This window comes from Ammospiza caudacuta, chromosome 12 (assembly GCF_027887145.1).
Source record: "Ammospiza caudacuta isolate bAmmCau1 chromosome 12, bAmmCau1.pri, whole genome shotgun sequence".
Lineage (NCBI taxonomy): Eukaryota > Metazoa > Chordata > Aves > Passeriformes > Passerellidae > Ammospiza > Ammospiza caudacuta.
The window spans coordinates 7,532,940-7,554,014 of NC_080604.1; the positions used below are offsets into that span (position 1 = coordinate 7,532,940).

Genomic DNA, 21,075 nt, shown 5'->3' on the forward strand with positions numbered 1-21,075 from the left:
AAGCCCAGATGAGACTGTAGCCAGTGTGGATGCCAGGTTACTCCACCTAAGCATAGGAGGCTGCTTCATGTGCAGGCACTGTGTGTGCTGAAAGTGCCAAAAGTGAGGATAAGGGAATGAGAGGAAATAGAATATACAGTGTGTGGAATTCTTTCCTGTAGACAAATCCCAGTAAAATAGGATCAAAACCTAAAGTTATTAATTGGGAGAGACTTATTATCATTCCCCTTCTCTTGCAATCAATCAAATACTCAAGTATACAAAACAGGCCAGAAGGTAGTAGGCTGAAGCTCAGTTTTCTGACTGTGTTGGATGGACCAGCTCATATAATAGAGGCAGACTCATGGCTTGGTAAGAATTTCTCCTGTTAAAGGCTCTGGCTTTCTTTGGTCACTGTCATAAGCTGTGTTCCTGCTTATGGAGTCATGACTTGTTTGCTCACACACTCTGGGTGACTGCTAATAGTTAATGCGATAACCCTTTCCTTTTTTTTTTTTCATTATAATTTTCTCTTTTTTTTATTTTTCATTTTAAAAATTCCTTTACTTTTTCTCTTTCATAGCAACAAAAGATCAGCCCAAGGGGATCGTTTATCAGCAATAACCATGGCACTGCAATATGGATCAGAGAGCGATGAGGATGCAGCTTTGGCTGGTAGGAGCTGAAATGCAGTTTCTCTAATTCCTTTCATTAAAATGTTCACATGACCAAATCTGTAGAGCTCCTGATAAACTCAGTGACATTTATTTCAAAAATGTTTTGTACTTAGTGTGTGATTCCTTTGACTCTTACAGCTAGTGAAATAGGGTAGGCCAAACTTGCTGGCATACTTTGAGTTTTCTGTATGTTTCCAAGTGTTCTTACCCAAGCTTTAGGGAGCTGTTGCCTGTTTTTATTCCTTCTAAAACTGGGTGCTCCATGCAGCAAAAGAGATTGGTAGTGCTGGAATTGCTTCTTTGTTTAATTTTTTGTTTACATTATTTCTTCAATGATGTTGAAAGATGCATCTGTTCAATATGTATTATTGGGGCATTTATTTCTTACCTGGTAATTGAGCTGTACTCCACACAGTTTTCTAGTGGATGGGTATGTAGAATTTTTTGAATTTTAGCTCTTGCTGTAAGCAAAAGCATTTTGATTGCTGGTTAGCTCAGAGTTCAGTTACTGCTTCAGAGCAGCTGTTTTCTGGGAGGTGTGGGGAATATTTATTAGCTGGGTTTTGCTTTTTTGTTAACTGTTATTTTTTCAAGTTGCAGTGCTATAAAAACATGTAGCTTTTTATGTTTTAGTGATTTAATTCTTGCACTGATTAAACCACTTTCTGGTGCCACGTTTGCTATGGACATTATTGTAATTTTTTGTAAGACCTCTCTCTGTGTGCAAGGCTTTTGTCTTGCTGCTGTTGAAGCTCTTCTATCTTTATTGCATTCACCTAAGAGGCAATGTTATTTTTTTTAGCAGACCTGTCCCCCCCTAGGATTTTCTGTGCTTCCAGTGTACTACTTGGACAGCCCTGTGCTGCCAGTTTCTGGGTGACAAGGGCTTTTTGTTAAACCAAGTGATATTTTTATTAATTGCTCTGCTGTCTCATTTCATTCCTCTAATGCTTGTTAAAATAAATGAGAACAAGGCTGCATGACTGAACATTAATAGAACTCTCTCCTTGAAACAGAGCTGAATCTTTATGAGCTTCTTTGGTTGTAGCTGTTGCCTAAGCAATGAACAATATCAGTTTCCAACAGAGTTTATCCTGACAGCTGCAGATGGTGTTGGTGTGGTAGAGCTTGTAGAACATTTCCAGCCCCAGTGTAAAAGTTGTGAGCAGCTTCAGCAGCTCCCTTGCTCCTCATTATCAGTCCACAGAGGCAGGCATAGGTGGTCATTATGTATTACTTGCATGTATTTAATTTTGTAAACAAGGCTGTTTTGTTTTTACTGTCTCATTTAGAGATAGTTTAAGACTGGATGCTGCTTTTGGTTTTACTGGCAACCATCTTCAGTTGGACATGGAGCTTTCATTGTTGTTGGGGTGGTCTGGGACCACAGAGGAGACAGTGGGATTTTTGTGGTATCTGCAAACTGTAGTTGTGGTAACAGCACAAAAGGACTGCCTGTCCCTCTCCTCTGCCAGTGCTTGCTGGGGATATGGGACCTGGTGCTCTGCACATTAAAGAAAGTACAGTCTTGCATCAGATTGTTTGCTCTATAAGAGCAAAAATATTATTATGGCAAAAATAATAATTTTTCTGTCTTCTGGCCTGAGTAATACATTCTTCTTTGGCTCTTAATAAAGCAGGTTTCATATTAGGAGATCAGAACAATTTTTCTAGATAGGTAAGAATATATGATGTTTACACATCACTTTTAAAGAACATGCACATTATAATGAAAATGTAGCTGTATATTTATTTATATTTATTTACAGCTGTATATTATGTAAATATAGTTATATCTACGGCCATAATGTGTATATATTTACTCATACCTGTATATTATGTAAATATAATACAGTCAAACTATAATACATAAATGCTTTATTTTAGTATATTTTGAAATAACTAATTAATATCTAATTTACTTAGATTTCTTTTTAGGGAATGCCTCCTTTCAACACAGTGAAAGTACATTTCTTATTTAGGGTATTGAACTGTTTTGTTGCTGCTCACACACAGCAGAGAACAGCAAATACTTGACTGGTCTCTTTGTGTTTTCTCTTTCATAGAAACAAGTTATTCTGCTTTTTCAGTTTGTTTCTTACTTTTGGTAGAGTGCTCAGAACTGAGCAATTTGAGTAAACAGACCAGACTGTTTGAGTAAACTAAACCATAATCTATTTTTGAAACTTCACTTGATTTCAGTGGTAGCTCCGGTGATTTGTTTCTACCAGAGTTACTGTGTCCAGCTCCTGCTTTGCTGGCTGTGGTGTAGTAGGTGCTGGGCCATTAAGTGATGATGATTGGCATCATTAGGATAATTTTGGGTGTCTCCCCAAATCAGTAATGCACATCCTCAGTGCATGTTTGCACATCTGCTGATGCCTGGTCGTGTTTTAGCTTTGCCTCTGACCCTGGCAGGTCTCACACACTGATGTAGATGTGGTGTCAGGCTGCAGAGCAGCAATGACAGCGCTGTGTTGTTACAGTCTGAGGGTGCCCTGGCTTTGTCACCATTTCTGTGTGACTTCACTGAAGGTGGATAGAGAGCTTGAAGCTGTGGCAGCCTCCTCTGAGCAGTAATGGAAATGCCAGCTGGAAACCTGGTGTTGGAGAGCTGTGTAGCTGAGTGACTCAGTGTGTCATCTGCCAGACTCAGAGGGGAAAAGGGGTGAATAATTTGACTCTGGCATGTGCAAAGCCTTGTAGATTTTATGTTATGTCTGTCTGCAAGGTACAAAGTGCACTGTTCATGTGACTTAGAAGTGTAGAAGGATTGGCCATTTATTGCTTCCCATCCTGTTTCCAGTACCAGTGTTTTCTCTTTCCTGTTGTGTTTCTGTTATTCATGTAATGTTTCTCCTAATTTTATCTGCAGTAAGTGTTAGCTCTTCATAGCTTTTCTTTCATTCATCCTAATCCTGAAACAAGATAACCCAAAAAGTTTGCTATGAAGTTTTTAAATATTTACTATGAATTTTGTTGGCCTATTGGATAATCACTGTAAAACATTTATTTCTTCTTCATTTGCTGTATATGTTAGAGGAGCATCATCAGGTTTTAGTATCAATTTTTTCTGTTAAGCTTCACAATTTTTATTGAGCTGTGATTAATATTATCTAAAGGATTGCAATAAAGGGGTTTTTTTGTCAGCTTGAGGCTCATTAGATGTGTGTTGTATCATTTTCTGAGGTGTGAATCTGACTGCCAGAGAGGGCTTTCCTTTCCTTCTGCTTTACACCTTTATCCACCAAAACACCCACTCTGAGTTGTTCTGCTGAGTTTCCTGGTTTTCTTCTCTCTCTGTGCAGCTGCTGCTCGTTATGAAGAGGGAGAGTCTGAGGCTGAGAGCATCACCTCCTTCATGGACACCTCCAACCCCCTGTACCAGCTCTATGACACAGTGAGAAGCTGCCGTAATAACCAGGGCCAGCTCATCTCTGAACCCTTTTTCCACTTGCCCTCCAAGAAAAAGTATCCTGATTATTATCAGCAGATTAAAACACCCATTTCATTGCAGCAGATCAGGTAAGAGAACAGAATGCAAACTACATCTGGTGTGAAACTATTCAAGTGTTTCTTTTATTCTCAGAATCTTCTCTTATGGTCAAATTGGTGGTACCTGTCCTCTACATCTCATTGCTGCTTGTTTCAGCTCAGTCTTTAGATCATCTGTGGTACATGGCTGCTGTTTGGTTTATTTTTCATTGAATTTCATTTGTAATGTGCCTAAAAATTGCCATATGAATAATTCTGAGGGCTAGGTGTGCAGCAGAGATGAAAGCTTTTGAAGAACTCCATTTTTCTTTTTCCCTGACCTGATGGCTTGATTACCTCTTACTGCCATGTTCTCTAAGTTAAAAGTCTTCAGTGTGAATTGTAGGAAGATGGTTGCAATTCCAATCCTCCTGTCTGGGTCACTGTGTAACTGTGGAGAATAATTCTATTCATGGTGATGTGGTTGGTCTGGACTGAAGCCAGCATTTATAAATGTGTGAGCCATGGAAGGTCTGTGAGCTGCCAGAGTGCAGTTGTCAGATTAAAGACCTGAGTGAAGTGAGCTGTGTCTTTCTTTGGTGGCTCAAGATAAGCCAGTGTGATGGGTGTGAGCAGGTCCTGGGAGCATTAAAAGGCTTTAATGGTGCTGCCCAGTGGCACTGGGGCTCCAGGCCCTGCCCCAGCCACACCCTGGGGGTACCTGCAGTCCTTCAGCCCCAGTGAGGGAGCCCTGCACCCTCCCACTGCTCATCCCTCTGTAATCCACTCTGATGCACAGGTCTGTACATTTTAGCTATACCATAATGCAATCTGTCAGACTTGATGGAATTGTTGAATGAGCAGGGTCTTTGTTAAATCAGAAGTTGACAAAGCTGATTTTTGGTTTTTTATCTTGTCAGGGGGTGTTTTGCATGTGCTGGGGGATAAAAGCTGCCACACTGGTTATCTCTCCCATCAGTGGCTTTAAAACATTTTTTCTTATGTCTTAGTACAGCTGTAATAGTGGTAAAGAAAGTGTCTTGCCTTGAACAAAGCATAAAATGTACTTCATGAAAAAAAAAAAACAAACAGTGAAATTAAGAAGAATCATTGACATTGTGTGCCTGAATCTACCTAAAAGTACTGGCTCAAGTTATATATAAATAGATTTGTTTGGGAGAGATTTTCCATTAAAAATACCCTTGATATCAGTTATAGAACAAATAACTTGCTATAGAGAGGCAGCTGCATTTCTGCTTTCCTTACAGTGTAGGCAGGTTGCATCTGGCTGTGTGAGCAGCACAGAAATTCCATACCAGTGTGTGCTGAACTGTAGAAAAAAGTAACTTGACTTACTGTCTGGGGGCTTAGAAAATAAAAAAGGGAACAGCCAGGCTTTTTAGAAATAGTGTTTGAGGCTCACAAATTAAAGTACAATGTTTGTAGAATCTAATTTCCTGCACATTCAGAAATTCAGCTGTCTTTTAAATTACCTTGTAATCTTCACTTTTATATACCTCAAAAGCCTTTAAGTCATGCATATGTGCTCTTAATTGATGGGCTTTAGGGAAAACTGAAGCCTCATGGCTTTGCTGATAGTGCTAATATGTCTTTAGTATTCAGAACTGCCACTCATTAGGGGTGGAGATTGTTTATGGGGTTTTGGGTGTTTGGTTTTCTGTGGGATTTTTTCCATTCTTTTCTTGTGGTGGTGGTTTGGGGATTTTTTTTTTGAGATGTACATAAATAGAGCATGTCCTCTGTTCCCAGATGGGGATAGAAAAGTTCAGTGTCCCAGTGAGAGGCTGAAGGAGGTGGAGTGAAGCCTGCCATTCCTGTTTCATCTGTTGGGCTCTGGCATCTGGCTGCCTCAGCTGTCCTGCCAGAGTGAGCTGTGAAATGTGTGGCTGTTGAAATTTTACAGCTTGTCATGTATTTCAGAGGGTTTGTGTGTGCTAAAAGCAGGAAGTCTTTAAAATAATTCATGATTTCCAGAGGGAGTGTGTGTGTTCTGGTTTAATGAGATGTTACCTATCCCAGCCTCTCAGTCACTTTGAGTGCTCTAAAGCTCAGTCATTTGAGCTGAGTGCTGATCCTGAGCTGTTCCTGCCTGTGGGAGGTAATCATGCTGATGGCTTTTAGTTGTCTCCTGATTTCCCCCTGCCTTGCTGCTCTCAGATCACAGAACAGCCGAGTTGGAGGGGAAACCATCCTGCCCAAGCCCTGTGGCAGGGTTGCCCAGAGCCTCGTGTCCAGACTGTGTCCAGTCAGGTTTTGAAGGTCTCCACACATGAAGACTCCACATCCTGCCAGGGCAGCCAGTGCCAGTGTTTGAGCACCCTCCCAGTGAAAACCATTTGTGTTCAGCTGAAATTTCCTGTGTTCCCCTTTGTTCCACTCACCTCTGGCCAGTCAGTGACACAGCTGAGGTGACCCTGGCTGTCCCCTCATCCCTCCCAGCAGATGTTGAGCACATTGATGAGAATTCCCTGCCTCAAAGAGAGCAAAGCTCAGAGCTGAAGAACAAGAAAATCCTATTTAAAAAGAAAGGCATGATGCTTCCAAGGCTGTGGCTTTGACATGTGGTGAAAGTGTCTAATGCAAAGTTGACATTGCTGGGGAAGAATCATTCTGTTAATTACAAATAACCACAGGAGCAGTCAGGGGAAGATGCAGGAGAATGAGTTCAGTTCCCAAGTGCACAAGTGCTGGATCCTGGCAGGCTTACAAGAACACTGTTCCTTATTAAATTTTACAGTGTTGGGAAGTATCATCCCCTAGGCAAGTGGGTCGGGCTTTTTTATCCCAGAGGAGGAAGGTGTGCCAGGGAATGCCCTGGCAGCAGCTCTCTCTGAAACACATGTGGGAGTACAGGCACTGAAATTGGTACCTTCACAGCACACCCTGGTGTCTTGTGCTCCTAGGGCTGCAGCTGAGGTTTAAAAATGTGAGAGGATCAGGTGTCTAACACACTTGGGTTTGTGTGATAGCTACTTTTTGGGGAATTCAAATCAATTCTTTTTAATCAGTGTGATCCTTTTTGGACAATGCTCTATGACACAACAATTTAAATGTTTGCATTTATGTGATGTGTTGGGGTTCTCTTGAATTTTGTGGTGGTTTTGGATTAGTTATAAATGGTTTGAGTGGAGCTTATAGTAAATGTCATCACCTGGTCAAGGATATTTTGCCATATAACTTAAGCAGTTTTAGCAATGTGGCAAATCAAAAAGTGGAACTAATTTTGAAGTATTAGAGACTGGTGCCTGGGCTGAAGTTTGAAGGGTTTATGGAGAACTGTGTTTTTGTTTGCTTGATTCATAAATGAGTCAATTGTGAAGAAAAAATGATGCCTCTAATATTTTGAATACACTGTAAATTTTCACTTTATCTGAGATTTAGGAGTTCTTTCATTCCTTTTGTCACTTAATATAACTTATTATTTGGTGAATATTGTATATTTTTGAAATCTTCTCTTTGTGTAACCAGTTTTCCTGCCTTAGGAAGTACTTTCAGTGCATGTTGTATGTTTATAAAATCACAGGTTCTAGTAAAGAAGTTTCCCAATATATTTTAGAAGAAGACTTTCATCTTCACTAGGACATTTGTTAAATGCATCTCTTGATCCCACTCATTCTTTGTTAGTGGGTTGTTTTTCCCTCAAGAGGCAGGACTAGCACTTCACAATTTCTGAATAAAAGAAAATAAGTTGCATAACTGATCTTATCCTGGTGTTTGAATATTTTTCAGTAGGGAAGTTTTAGGCTAAGTGTTTGTCTAATAAATAGATCTTTTGGTTATATGGAAAGAGTATGTCTCACCTTCACTCCTTGCAGATATTCCACCTGGACAGACTGATGAGTTTGCAGTAGACATTTTAGGGACTTGAGTGCCAACTTACAGTATTCTTTTAATTAATATTCTGATTTCAACCAAATTAAGTGTCATGTCAGTGTTGTTTTGGGCTTAGTGGTCTTATGAAACTGTAGCCTTACTTTTAAACTTTTTTTTCTTCATTTTGCAAAAGTCATTTTGTATAAAAGGAAATTCTTTCTCATTTTACTCTGCCTTCAGGTACTGTTATATCCCTGTCAATAATTTTCACAGAAATTTCTCTTAGTTTCTAGTATATGATTTGTGTTATGTTGGCAGTGGCTTTCTGTAGAGCCATGAGTTTGGTTAGTTTCAGCCTCACTTTGTGAAATAAACTGATGTTTATAAAATCCTATCTTCCCAAGATTGGTGAGATGGCTTGTTAAAAATTTATTGTGAAAAGCTGCACTTCATTCTCTAAATCCAGAGAAGTCATGATGCTTGAGTTCTGCTGAGTTTGAGTGTAATTAAATCTGTTTGAAACACTTATGTAATAACCTACCTAATTAATCATCCTATTGTTTGCTAACAGCAGCACAGAGAATGGTAGGAGAGGAATTTCTTTGCAGGCTAGAACAGAATCACTTCTGTGCCTGTACATTTTTCATTTCTTATGTCCTGGTTGGAAGTTATCACTTTCCAAACCATTCAGTCTAAGTGGGGTTTTTACTTTTGCTTCAGGCCTTTGATGAGCACGGCTGTGAATGTAAATGGTTTGCTTAAAATCAGATGGCTGCACCTTGGTTGTTGGGTAGTGGATAAGCAGGAGCGAGCTTGGGGCTGAAGAGTTTTATATTAAATTTATTTCATGGTAGTGATGATGCTTCATCAGGCAGGGACACATTCAGCCAAGGTGGTGCAGAAGCCAAGCTGGGTGTGAAGGTGATGTCTGGCTGCTGGATGTGCAGCCAGGAGGAGGAGGAGGTTCTGTTGCAGCTTGACAGGTTTTGGGGTTGTGTTGCTGCAGATTAGTATTTTCTGCTGTGTGTCATGAAGTATTGGAAGGTTTTAAAAAAGGTGGCTAGAACTTCCAGCATTGTGTAAGAAAACACATCAAGTTGAGCATTAACTCATGTTGATTCATGTGTTTAGCATGTGAAAAATGACTTCGTTGTTGTTGTTACTCCTCTTGTAACTGTTGTCAGGTGAAGTGCACTTTGCTGTATCACCAGTCCACAACCAGGTGTTTTTTTAAAGAAATTCACAGATTGGAGGGTTTAACATGAGAGGTGCTGGGTGCTTTTGGCTCTCACTGAAGATGAGTGGAATTGATGGAGGGAAGGCAGCGTTTGGGGCTGTGCAGAGCTGGCCTGGCTGAGGTCAGGGCTCAGGGGCACTGCAGCCTGTGCTGCTGCCTCACCTGTAACATCTCACCCCGGTATGAAAACAGAACTTCAGGCTCCACAGCTTCCAAAATTACTGAAGCCATTCTTTGAGGAGATGCATTTCCCTAATCTAGTTACAAGTGGAAAATGTTACTAGAGAATCAAAAAGTAAATTCCATTTCTGTAGGTAGAGCTCTTTCACTATTGCTTTGTCATGAAAATGACAAAAAATGACAAAATGAGGATATTAAAGGACTGTTTTGCACTGTGTAGCTAGTGAAATTAACTGACTAATATTTCTCTTTTGCAGAACCAAGCTGAAGAACCATGAGTATGAAACTTTAGATCAGTTGGAGGCTGATCTGAATTTGATGTTTGAAAATGCCAAGCGCTACAATGTCCCCAATTCTGCCATCTATAAAAGGGTGCTGAAAATGCAGCAGGTTATGCAGGTATGTGGAAGAGAACAAGCAAAAGGATATAACTGCACACGTAAATTTATTTCCCTAAAGGATATTTTTCCAGAATAATTTTTAACTAGACCTGTGTTTGCAGAAGTATTTTCTTGCTTAGAGGGAAGTATGGGAAGGGAGAGCATCATTAAGTGATTTTTTCCTCAGCACACCTGCTGCCTTCTGTGATTTCTTGCAGCCACTTTATTCCTTACTGTGACTCCCAACCTAATTAAATTGTGAGAAAATTGATGATGTAGGGCTTTTGAGTTTCCCTTTAATTGAATAAGGCTAAAACCTGTCAGATTTCATTAAGTGTTCCAGCTAATTGCTGTAGTCTGAAATGGCATTGTTTTCAAGTTGGTTCCTCAAAAATTGTTCTGTCAGAAAGAACTATACTGCTCTTTAATTCTGTTCTCTAAGTGTCCAGCAATGAGTTTGGCTTCAGGTCTTTGTTCTTTTTTCAGGCAAAGAAAAAGGAGCTTGCTAGGAGAGATGACATTGAGGATGGGGACAGCATGATTTCTTCTGCTACATCTGATACTGGAAGCTCAAAAAGGAAAAGGTATCTGCTTCTGTAGTTCCTGCAGGACATAACATTGCTGCATCTCTTTTTGTTACAGAGAGTATTAAACCATGGTTTTCAGCATTTGTGTAATTCTGAAACATCATTAAGTGTTGATTCTAATTAATTCAAAACTATTTGCTGACTCTAAATTCCCAATTTTGGTCTATTAGTTGGCAGTTGTCAACATCAGTTCAATAAGTAAAATGGGCACTGTAATTGCACTGAACTCAGTGATTTTCTCAGCAGATTTCAGGATTTTTTGGGGAGAGTTGTTTTATTTTAGCCTGACAAATAGATAAACTGATTATAAGAGGTTGATGACTTAGCATCTTATAACATAAACCAAATTTCCAGTGATTTGCAATAGACTTTTCTATTGAGCATAATGATGCCTTTTGGAAGGTATTCTTTATGGTGATAGCTGGTTTTTAATTAATGTTAGTGATACATTTCACTCCAGCAAGAGGGAGTTTCTCTAGTCTGCCTTATGGTGTCATTTGAAGTAAAGTCCAGCTCAGATAAAATTGCAGTGGTAGCAACAGACTGTGTAAAATTGCATTTCAGCATCTTTCTTTGGTGTTGCTTATGAGCATTGGCTTCCTGGGTATTTATTTCTTGTTTTGTCAAAGGAACAGCAGTTGTGGGGGGAGGAAGGGAATGGAGTAGAGCATCAGTAGAGTCACTGAAGAACAATCAAATAAGTGCAGAAATGTACATTCATTAAAAAGCTTCAGAGGGAAAATATGAACATGGGTTTGGGGGGGGTGCAGTGTAGGGATGCTGGGAAGAAGAAATTTAATGGAAAGGAAAGGCAGACCACAGAACCAAGTAATCAAGAAGGAACAAATTGCAAAAATTGTTAGATTTGTGATCTTCAGATTCAAAAAGAAGTACTAACCTAATCAAGCAAGTCAAATTGTCATCAGAGTCCTTTTAATCTCATGTTGCTTTTGATCACCTCGTGCCAGACACTACTGAAATGCTTAAAAGGAAAAATTCTGTCAGGCTCTGTCATCTAAGAACAATAAAAGAGGAAAGGGAACAAGGGATTTCCCATGTTGGTAGGCAAGGGAGATCAGAATAATGCCTGAAGAGCACCTGAAAATGCTTTTGATGTTGTCAGTTTGATGCTTGTTATCCATTCACTTGCTGAATGATAGCAAGGAAAAGATCATAAATGCTGATGATCACAGAAGTTAAGCAATGAGAGGAATTCCAAAATGTTGCTAGAAAAGGAAACCAATAACCCATGCAAAATTCATCCTGTTGGGAAAATAACAGTTACCCAGAAGAAAGTTGTTTGAATGTCCCCTTTTATGTATCAGATGCATGACATGAATCTTGAGTATTGGCAGGCCTTTTTATTGCTGTTTCTGCTTTGGTTTTGCTTTGCCTGTAACTGTTGAAATGAGTGAGAAAAACCTGGAAACACATCAAAATGGGGGATTTGGCAGCATGTCTGTGTTCTGGCATTGCTCAGCTGCTAGTGGGAACAACTAACCAACATTTGCCAACAGTGGTAATGTTTAGCATATAGAACATATATTTTGAGTTTTCTTTGTTGTTAGTTTTCTTTAGTTATTTTGCTGATCTCACCAAGGAGTAAGAGATATCTGAGGCATGAATAAGTTATGTTTTAAATGTATAATGAAAGGATGAACATGGGAAATCTGTGTTGCAGTTTGGTTTCTAATAAATTGTACTGGGATATTTTGCACATTCTGCAATTGAGGGTAATTTTTTATGGTGGTTGTTGTCTTTGCAGATAATGTAATAGTCAAAGTTATAACTACCTGAATAAGTCTTGAGGAGATTGCAGATTGGAAGCCTGTTGACAAGTGCTTTGTAGTGAGGGTATTGCTCAGTGCCACAGTATCTGAGCTGAGACTATGCATTATTGACATAAATTTTCTTCTCCCTCATTTAATTTACTTATAGGCCATGTACTGTGTGTACAGGGAGCCATGTACTTTTTTATGATAAGCTGTGTCTTGGTTGTGCTGTCAAATTTCTTGAGACAGCCATAACAGCTACACACAGGATGACTGTAACATTTGTGGGGATAGCATGTACCATTGTGGGCTTGCAGTCTTAGGGAGCTTTATTGACTTCATTTGGATTGACAGATATTTAAGCAATTCTTTCTACTGCATCCTTGATATCCTTACTTGGTACTGAAGAATGCACAAAATTACTCTGAGATAAATAGCTCATGTCTTTGATATTCTGTGTTCACCAGAAGTAATCATGAAGGTACTGACTGGTGGGTTTTACCCTGTTCACTCTGGATCTTGAGCTCTTGGATTCAGATGCCTGATCCTGACTGGTCTGTTTTCTCTGCATCTGGAAAGTGCTCAGAGCTCCTTTTGGCCTTTGCACTTTGAGAAATGAGTTAGTTGATTTATTTTGTAGTACACTTGAACTCAGGGTCAATGAGAGAACAATCATCTGGAAGAGTAATTTCCTGTTTCTGTGTCAGGCTCCTGATTGTGATGCTGTTGTCAATTGCAAATTCTGGTCTTTAAGTTCAGCTTCTTGTCTGTGTTTAAGTGGTTCTGGTTGTCTCTTCATGGTAGAAGATAATATCATTTTGATATTGGTGTTGGAAGTGGGGATAGGAACGTCTGACATTTATTCTTTTCTTTGTGTTCTTCTTAACTCGACAGTAAAAAGAACATCCGGAAGCAGCGCATGAAGATCTTGTACAACGCGGTTCTGGAAGCTCGAGAGCCTGGCACAGGCAGGAGGCTCTGTGATCTGTTCATGGTTAAACCATCCAAAAAGGACTATCCAGACTACTACAAAATCATCCTGGAGCCAATGGACCTGAAGATGATAGAGCACAACATCCGCAATGACAAGTACGCGGCGGAGGAGGCCATGATCGAGGACATGAAGCTCATGTTCCGCAACGCCAGGCACTACAACGAGGAGGGCTCCCAGGTACTGCTGGGCTCAGCAGCCACACTCTCTGCTGCTTTGCAGGCATCAACTGCTCTTAGGATGGCTTCACTGCGATTATTACACATATTAATTATTGTAATTGGTTATTGAACTAAAGTAGAAATTCTCAGAACTTCTGAGAAGGGGTGTCTTAGAAGGAAAACAGCTTTGTTTTCATGGAAGTGGAGAGTGTAGGAAATCAGACTAGAAGACATGACTTGTTTAGCTTAGCAAAATGAGTCTGAAAGGGATATGGTTTTCATTTAAAGTATATTGTTGGGTGTGTTTATATTGTGATGTTTCTCAGGCAGCAGGAATGATGTGGAACAGGGAGGTGGTAAGAAACCTCCAGCTGTTTCTAATGAGGAACTTGGTCAGCTACTGCACTTCATCACCAGGATTGAGTTTGAAGACCCAGGACTGTTGTAGTCCTTTGTACCTTGATGGAATCTGAGTGGTTCAAGGGATCTTTCATTGCTCAGCAGAAGAGTTTGATGAAGAAGTTGATAACACAGCTGCCCCTTGCCATTTTGTAGTCTTTGGAATAGAAATGCATCTTAATTGAATAATTTTTTCAACATTTGTAGCTCCCTGATTTAGAGGGTGGCATCAGTTCTGCTTACCTGTGTCAGTTAAAAAGAAAGACTTATTTATTTATTTAAATAAAATACTCCAGTTTGCTTTCAGCTTCTCCAAACTAACACTGAAGTGTTTCTTAGGAACTAGTCCTTAATTAGTAAACACAGTAAACCTTGTTTTGGTTGGATTTTGATTACTTTACTGATTAATAGGTGTACAATGATGCCCATATGCTGGAAAAGATCCTTAAAGAAAAAAGGAAAGAGCTGGGACCCTTGGCTGAAGATGATGATGTTGCATCCCCTAAACTAAAACTAAGTAAGACAACCTTGTGCTTTGCCTTATCTCATTTCAATACTTACAACACAATACAGGTGAACAGATCTTCCTTTTACACATAGATGTGTTCTGCACAGTTGTTAACACTGACAAGGAAAGTAGAATTATATTTTCAAAATCTTGATAGCAATGGCATGTGTGTATTTTACAATATAATTAAGTGTTTGCATGTAGTGTTTTCTAAGAAAAATAACTTAGAGTGAAGAAAAAAGACGTTGGAATGGGTGGAAGGATTAAGATTTAGGCATACAGTGTTACCCAAATGTTAGATGGTGCATTATGTGCTCAGTCAAGTAAGGAGCAAATCTCTTCATTTCACTGGTTGAATGTCTGGGATTTCCACAGAATTATTAAAAAAAAGTGAACCCTGTTTGGCAGATTATTGAAAGCCATGAAGAGCATGGAAGTGAAGTTCCTAGAGCTGTTGCCCTTACAGCCTTGCTACTACTCAAATCTTATGTTCTCTTTATATGTGTTCAGAGCTGAGCAAACTGAGGTGGATAAAATTGCACAAAAACCTTAAAGAAAATAACTGCACACAGTCCTCTTGCAAATTAAATGTGCAGCTCCTGGGTAAAGCACAGGTGTAGAGTACAGGTGCAGTGCGGTAACAAGATCCTGAATTAGTCAAAAAGCCAACCTGATAATCCCATGGGAGGCCTTAGTTTGCATATTACTTATAATAATCCTTTCTAATTTGGCATAAACCTATCATAAAGGAATTTGATCATATTTTGAATACTTAATTTTAGTGATAGCCAAACTCTGTGATGACAGGATTTTTAGCAGCTGCAGAGATAAATTCACGGAGAATTGGAAGACCAAAATGAGTTTGGAGGAGTTTGTTAATGATGTTAGGTAGGAAAAGATGTTTTCCATGCTGAAACCTGAGGAGGCCTTTGCCAGGTGGAGCATGGAACAACATATTCTGTGTTTGCCAAAAAGAATATTAAGAAAAAAATTCATAGAGTTATGAAAAACAAAGCTACAGCCTGGAACAGGCTCTGTGTTGTGAGGCTTCTGCTCACACCATGGAGTGCTTCTCCCATGAGCAATTCTCTGGACGAAGAAACTTGCAAGTTCTCAGCTTTGCCATTTTATAACTCCTTTGTTGTTTTTGTGGTGTTAGGTAGGAAAAGTGGCATTTCTCCCAAGAAGTCCAAGTACATGACTCCGATGCAGCAGAAGCTGAACGAGGTGTACGAGGCGGTGAAGAACTACACGGACAAGCGCGGGCGGCGGCTGAGCGCCATCTTCCTGCGGCTGCCCTCGCGCGCCGAGCTGCCCGACTACTACGTCACCATCAAGAAGCCCGTGGACATGGAGAAGATCAGGAGCCACATGATGGCAAATAAATACCAGGACATCGACTCCATGGTGGAGGACTTTGTCATGATGTTCAATAATGCTTGCACGTACAACGAGCCCGAGTCTTTGATTTATAAAGATGCCCTGGTGCTCCACAAGGTTCTGCTTGAAACTCGGAGAGAAATAGAAGGAGATGAGGATTCTCATGTGCCCAATGTCACTTTACTGATCCAGGAACTTATCCATAACCTCTTTGTATCTGTTATGAGCCACCAGGATGATGAGGGCAGATGCTACAGCGACTCCTTAGCTGAGATTCCTGCTGTTGATCCCAACTTCCCAAATAAACCTCCTCTGACTTTTGATATTATCCGAAAAAATGTTGAAAATAATCGCTATAGAAGATTGGACTTGTTCCAGGAGAACATGTTTGAGGTGCTGGAGAGGGCCCGGAGAATGAACAGGTGAGCAAACCCTTATTTTTCAGGTATCTTTATCACAAGGCTTGCATTTAATGTTAGACAAAGGCTGAAGTTTTTTAAGGTGTTTGCTTTCCTTGATATGGGTGCTTGTAAAACTAAATTTCTAAAGCTCTATCAGATCTTCAGTGGAACATTTGCTTTGATTTGAAAACAAGGAAGAAGTTAGTTTTCTGCTAAGAGATCGTTTTGACAATAATCTTCCAAAGGAGCACCTCATGACAAAAAGATTCCTACTAACTTTGAAATTGAAAAAGAGAGCTGTTCTCTAACTGCTCAAGTAGTGAATTACTCTTTTGGAGCAGTCACACTTGGTTGAGTTATGGTGTGAAAACTATGAGCACTTGCAACTTCTTTTAGTGTTTTGCTTGAATTCAGTAGCCTTTTTGTGAATGTGCAGGTGAGAGCTTGACTGTGAAGAGAGGAGGTAAAAAATGATCTTAAAACATCTACTGAGAGGAGTATGGATAGTTAAAATAAGTCAGTTTTGTAAATAGTACTGTTATTACTCGAGTTTTCAGAAGTTAACAGATTGTGGAGGTCTAGTGACAAGGACTTCTAGCCTTGGTCACAACTAGTTACCTTTGGTTTTCCTGGCATTTCAGCACTGGTGTATACCAAAATACTGTTATGGGTGAACTGTAATGTAAATTGACAGTGGACTAACAGGTGAACCATCACTTAATGCTTCATGGCTTCAAGCCAGTCTCTGCTGCTGCTTATGAGTAAGCAGAGAAATCCATTGGCAGAGTGAAACTTTCAGTTGATCACAGAGTGGTGACTGATGGGTGTGTTTAGGCTCCTGTTTGACCGTGCACAAACTGTAGTTTTACTCTGTTGCTCATGTTTTTGTACAGGACTGATTCAGAGATCTATGAGGATGCAGTGGAACTTCAGCAGTTCTTCATTAAAATTCGAGATGAGCTGTGTAAAAACGGAGAGATTCTGCTGTCACCTGCTCTCAGCTACACCACCAAGCATCTTCACAATGATGTAGAAAAGGAAAAGAAGGAAAAGCTGCCCAAAGAAATAGAGGAGGATAAGCTCAAAAGGGAGGAGGAGAAGAGAGGTAGCTACTTTTGTTTCATGTATTTTGAATGTACCAAATCAAAAATGTACCCACACATATAATGTGTTGCTGCAGCTTTGCCTGCTGAAAGGACCTCAGTAGTCAGCTTGTCCCCCAGTCTTTTATTTTCAAGTTATGAGTGATTTATTCATAGGTCAGAGAGCTTTTAAGAAAGAGATGTAGGTAGATATTATCCCTATGTGAACTCCTTAATCAGAATACATTGGGGTGCCAGTATTATTTCATGTGTATTACAAAAGAAAACAGTCGTTTTTACTTCAGCTTTCTGCTGATAATAAACTTAACAATGAATATTCCCATTGACCTTTTAGTCATTTTCTTTTTGACAAGTACTGATGGTGTTGTCTATGATCATGGTTTTAACACTGCTGAAGAACTGAGGTTTGATAAACCTTTTGTGCTTTGGCTACTGTGGATGTGCAGAGGAGTGGGCTAGCACTATTTTGTAGGGCATGAAGCGTACCCTGAAGGTCCTTTATTTCACAGTTCCTGGTTGTTTGTCTGTGCTCCATTGTGCACCATGTTTAAAGGAATAAATAAGCTCTCCAATTGCACCTTTCCACAGTCAGGAGCACAGCTGTTGGCAATTTTGTCCACAAATCATCTTTCTAACATGGTTGATCTTCCTTCATAGATGTCAGCAGCAGTAAAGCCTGGTAACTCCAGGCTCAAAGTGAGGCACTGACATCAAGAATCTCAGCTAATATGGAATTATGACATCACTAACATTGGTTTTCCCTTTTTGAAATAAGAAGCTGAAAAGAGTGAAGATTCCTCTGGATCAGCTGGGCTGTCGAGTTTGCATCGGACCTACAGCCAGGACTGCAGCTTCAAGAACAGCATGTACCACGTGGGGGATTATGTGTATGTGGAGCCTGCAGAGACCAGCCTGCAGCCTCACATTGTCTGCATTGAGAGGCTGTGGGAAGATTCAGCTGGTAAGGGTGTCCTTACTGTAGGAAAACACTGGGGTGAAACTTAATTATTATAATTTAAGCTTCTGTGGTATTTGCATGGACCCCTGTGGCAGGGAGAAATGGTGAATCTGACTCCATGTTCTCAGAAGGCTCATTTATTACTTTGTAATACTATATTATATTAAAGAACACTGTACTATACTAAAGAATACAGAAAGGATACTTACTCAATGCTAAAAAGCTGATAATGAAAACTCGTGAATCTCTCCAGAGACACAGCTTGGCACCAGTTGGCCAAAAAGTCAAAATAACTCACACCAGAATCCAATGAAACAATCTCCAAACACATTCCACATGAGAAAAACAGAGGGGAAGCGAATGAGATAAGAATTGTTTTCCTTTTCTCTGAGGCTTCTCAGCTTCCCAGGAGAAAAATCCTGGGAGAAGGGATTTTTTCAGAGAATGTGAATGCTGCAAGCTTCCAATTTGATTTTTTTTCCTATGTAGATCTTATTTATTTTATTGGCAAAACTGTTTGAACCAGTGAGTATTTTTCTGTTGCTGTTTCTGAGTTCCTTTTTTCTAGAGGATATTGCAAACAGAAAATTCTTGAGACAGCATGGGCATTTTTTGATGTTCATTTCTGCTTACCATCAAATTGTAAGCCTTGAAGGGATGGGGTTCTGAGTGGCATGGACTCCTTGTAATTTAGGTACAGAAGAGCACTGTTTTTGTGCTGAGAAATCTGAACCAAAGATGGGCATAGGTTTCCTTTGATTTAGAAAAATAGTACATATTTGTAACTTCTTTATAAATCATTGTTATCAGTTCGAGTTTGTCGTCAAGTAATTTGTCACAGCATAAAATGAAAGAAATAGTTCTTAAAAAGCTTATAAAGAATTAGCTGAGACTCTTTAAATAATCAGGTGATTGTTGTGTGGACTTAAGCCATTTCAAGGCCTGAAAGCCAAGATCTACAAATAAGAACAAATTTTCCCTTTATTTTGCTGAGTCAGGATTTACTGGAGAAATAACAATTGTCAGGCTTTTTAAAATTACTTGTTTTCCTTTTCTGAAAAGTTGAATACTTTTCTGTTTAAAAGCAGTTTGCTCCTAGTATAAATGACTACATGGTTATGTGATTAATCATTCAATTGCTAATTGTTCTTACTTGGCTCATGCACTAGAGAATGTCATTTTACATTTTTTTCTTTTTATCACCCTTCTCTTTCTTTTTTGTTGTTTTCTATTTTAAAGGAGAGAAATGGCTCTATGGCTGCTGGTTTTATCGACCAAATGAAACTTTTCATCTTGCAACACGAAAATTCCTGGAGAAAGAAGTTTTTAAAAGTGATTATTACAGTAAAGTTCCTGTTAGCAAAATTTTAGGCAAATGTGTGGTCATGTTTGTCAAGGTGAGAGACTGTTCAGATTTATAAAACAAGTCATGCTTTCTGCTATTTCCTGTTGAGCTGTAGGCACTCTAACATAGAGACATTCCAGTTTTATCTAAATAAAATAGGACTTGCTTCTGTGGGCTGTTTGGATCTTCTTTTCTTCCTGAGATGTGAGGTTCAGCCAGGTGATGGAGGTTCCCTGTGCTGGTTGATTTGTGGTTATGGTCCCCCCTGGCTTGGTGAATTGTCCTTTTCCCAAGTCAAAGCTCAGAAATCTTGTGAAGGTGATTTCAGGCTGCAGATCTTGTACTTGTTAATGCACTGAATTGGGAAATGAATAAAACCTAAATTTTCTCATGTGCCAACCTGTACTGAATTAGCTCCTTCTCTAAGGGTGGGATTTCTTGTTAGTTGTTATTCTTGGTAAAACTTGGCCATCAAACTGGAAGAAGAGAACTCAGCAAAAAGGCTTCTGGCAGAAGCATAGAAAAAGCTGAAGCCATGAGAGGGAGTTCACTGTGTGTCTGTGGAGTGTGGGTGTTGCTGAAATATTTCATATTTTTCCTTCAATCTGCAGGAATATTTTAAATTGTGCCCTGAAAACTTCAGAGATGAGGACGTCTACGTGTGTGAGTCGCGCTATTCTGCGAAGACCAAGTCTTTTAAGAAGATTAAACTGTGGACTATGCCTGTGAGCTCTGTCAGATTTGTCCCACGAGATGTGCCCCTGCCTGTGGTCAGAGTTGCTTCTGTGTTTGCCAATACAGACAAAGTAGATGAGGAGAAGCACAGTGAAACACTGGAGGACAGTAAGGTGGGAGAAAGTATCCTTCATCTTGAAAAGGTATGCAAGGGGAACCTTGATTGTATTTGACAGACAGAGAATGACAAAATATTAGCCCTCATGGCTTGTGTTTCACCACATCCAGACACAATGAAATATAAATGAATATAATATTTTTGTTATAAATTATATGACAGACATTTGTAAATTAACACAATCAAAATATAAAAAGACAGAAAATAATAAACTGTCTAAATATTTGTTACCAACCTCTTTCTTGTGATGGGGTTAGTTTGGGTTTTTTACCGCTCCAGAAAGTTACACTTTTACTATAAGGCCTGCCCTAAGCCTAAAGAACCTGTAGAACTGTAAGTTAATTTTAGTTCATGGCAGTGCTGAAATGCTTTGTTGTGTAGCATTTCAGTAAAACAGGCAGTAGCTCGGCAGCAGAAAGTAACACATAATATTCTAATGTTTGTGGCCTGTTTGTGGTTGATAATGAAGTAGTTTGTTGTCAAAATCCTTAAGAATATTTCTGTCTAACATAGTGGATAAAATGGTTCATTTATTGTACCTAGAGTAAGAAAACAAATAAATTTAGGTTAGTGTATTAAAATCAGTTAGATTTAATTAGTTTTGTCTGAAATAAATTTAGAGCCATGAAAAAATAAGAGACTCATAAAATATCATAAATCAATAAAAAACACCCCTGAAAAATCCACTGCATTTTCTAATAGAACCTGAGAACACAGTACCCAGCACACCCATTGTCAGCTTTTGTCAGACACCTAGTGTGTGTTAGTCTATTTATTCATGGCAAAAGATGTAATTAATTATACTGAGAGAATGAAAACTCCTAAGATCTTTCCTTTCCATGCCTTGGTGAGACAG

The 21,075-nt window shown here is 39.4% G+C and overlaps 1 protein-coding gene across 1 annotated transcript in view; it reads left to right on the plus strand.

The window, feature by feature from the left end:
- PBRM1 (polybromo 1) overlaps window positions 1-21,075 on the plus strand; it is a 54,480-nt gene that overhangs the window by 11,207 nt on the left and 22,198 nt on the right. Inside the window, exons 10-20 of the mRNA XM_058813001.1 lie at window positions 563-654; window positions 3,965-4,181; window positions 9,639-9,780; window positions 10,248-10,345; window positions 13,015-13,291; window positions 14,083-14,188; window positions 15,339-15,981; window positions 16,854-17,065; window positions 17,839-18,024; window positions 19,261-19,418; window positions 19,978-20,244. Coding sequence (XP_058668984.1) covers window positions 563-654; window positions 3,965-4,181; window positions 9,639-9,780; window positions 10,248-10,345; window positions 13,015-13,291; window positions 14,083-14,188; window positions 15,339-15,981; window positions 16,854-17,065; window positions 17,839-18,024; window positions 19,261-19,418; window positions 19,978-20,244 — 2,398 coding nt within the window. The remainder of the gene's footprint in view (window positions 1-562; window positions 655-3,964; window positions 4,182-9,638; window positions 9,781-10,247; window positions 10,346-13,014; window positions 13,292-14,082; window positions 14,189-15,338; window positions 15,982-16,853; window positions 17,066-17,838; window positions 18,025-19,260; window positions 19,419-19,977; window positions 20,245-21,075) is intronic.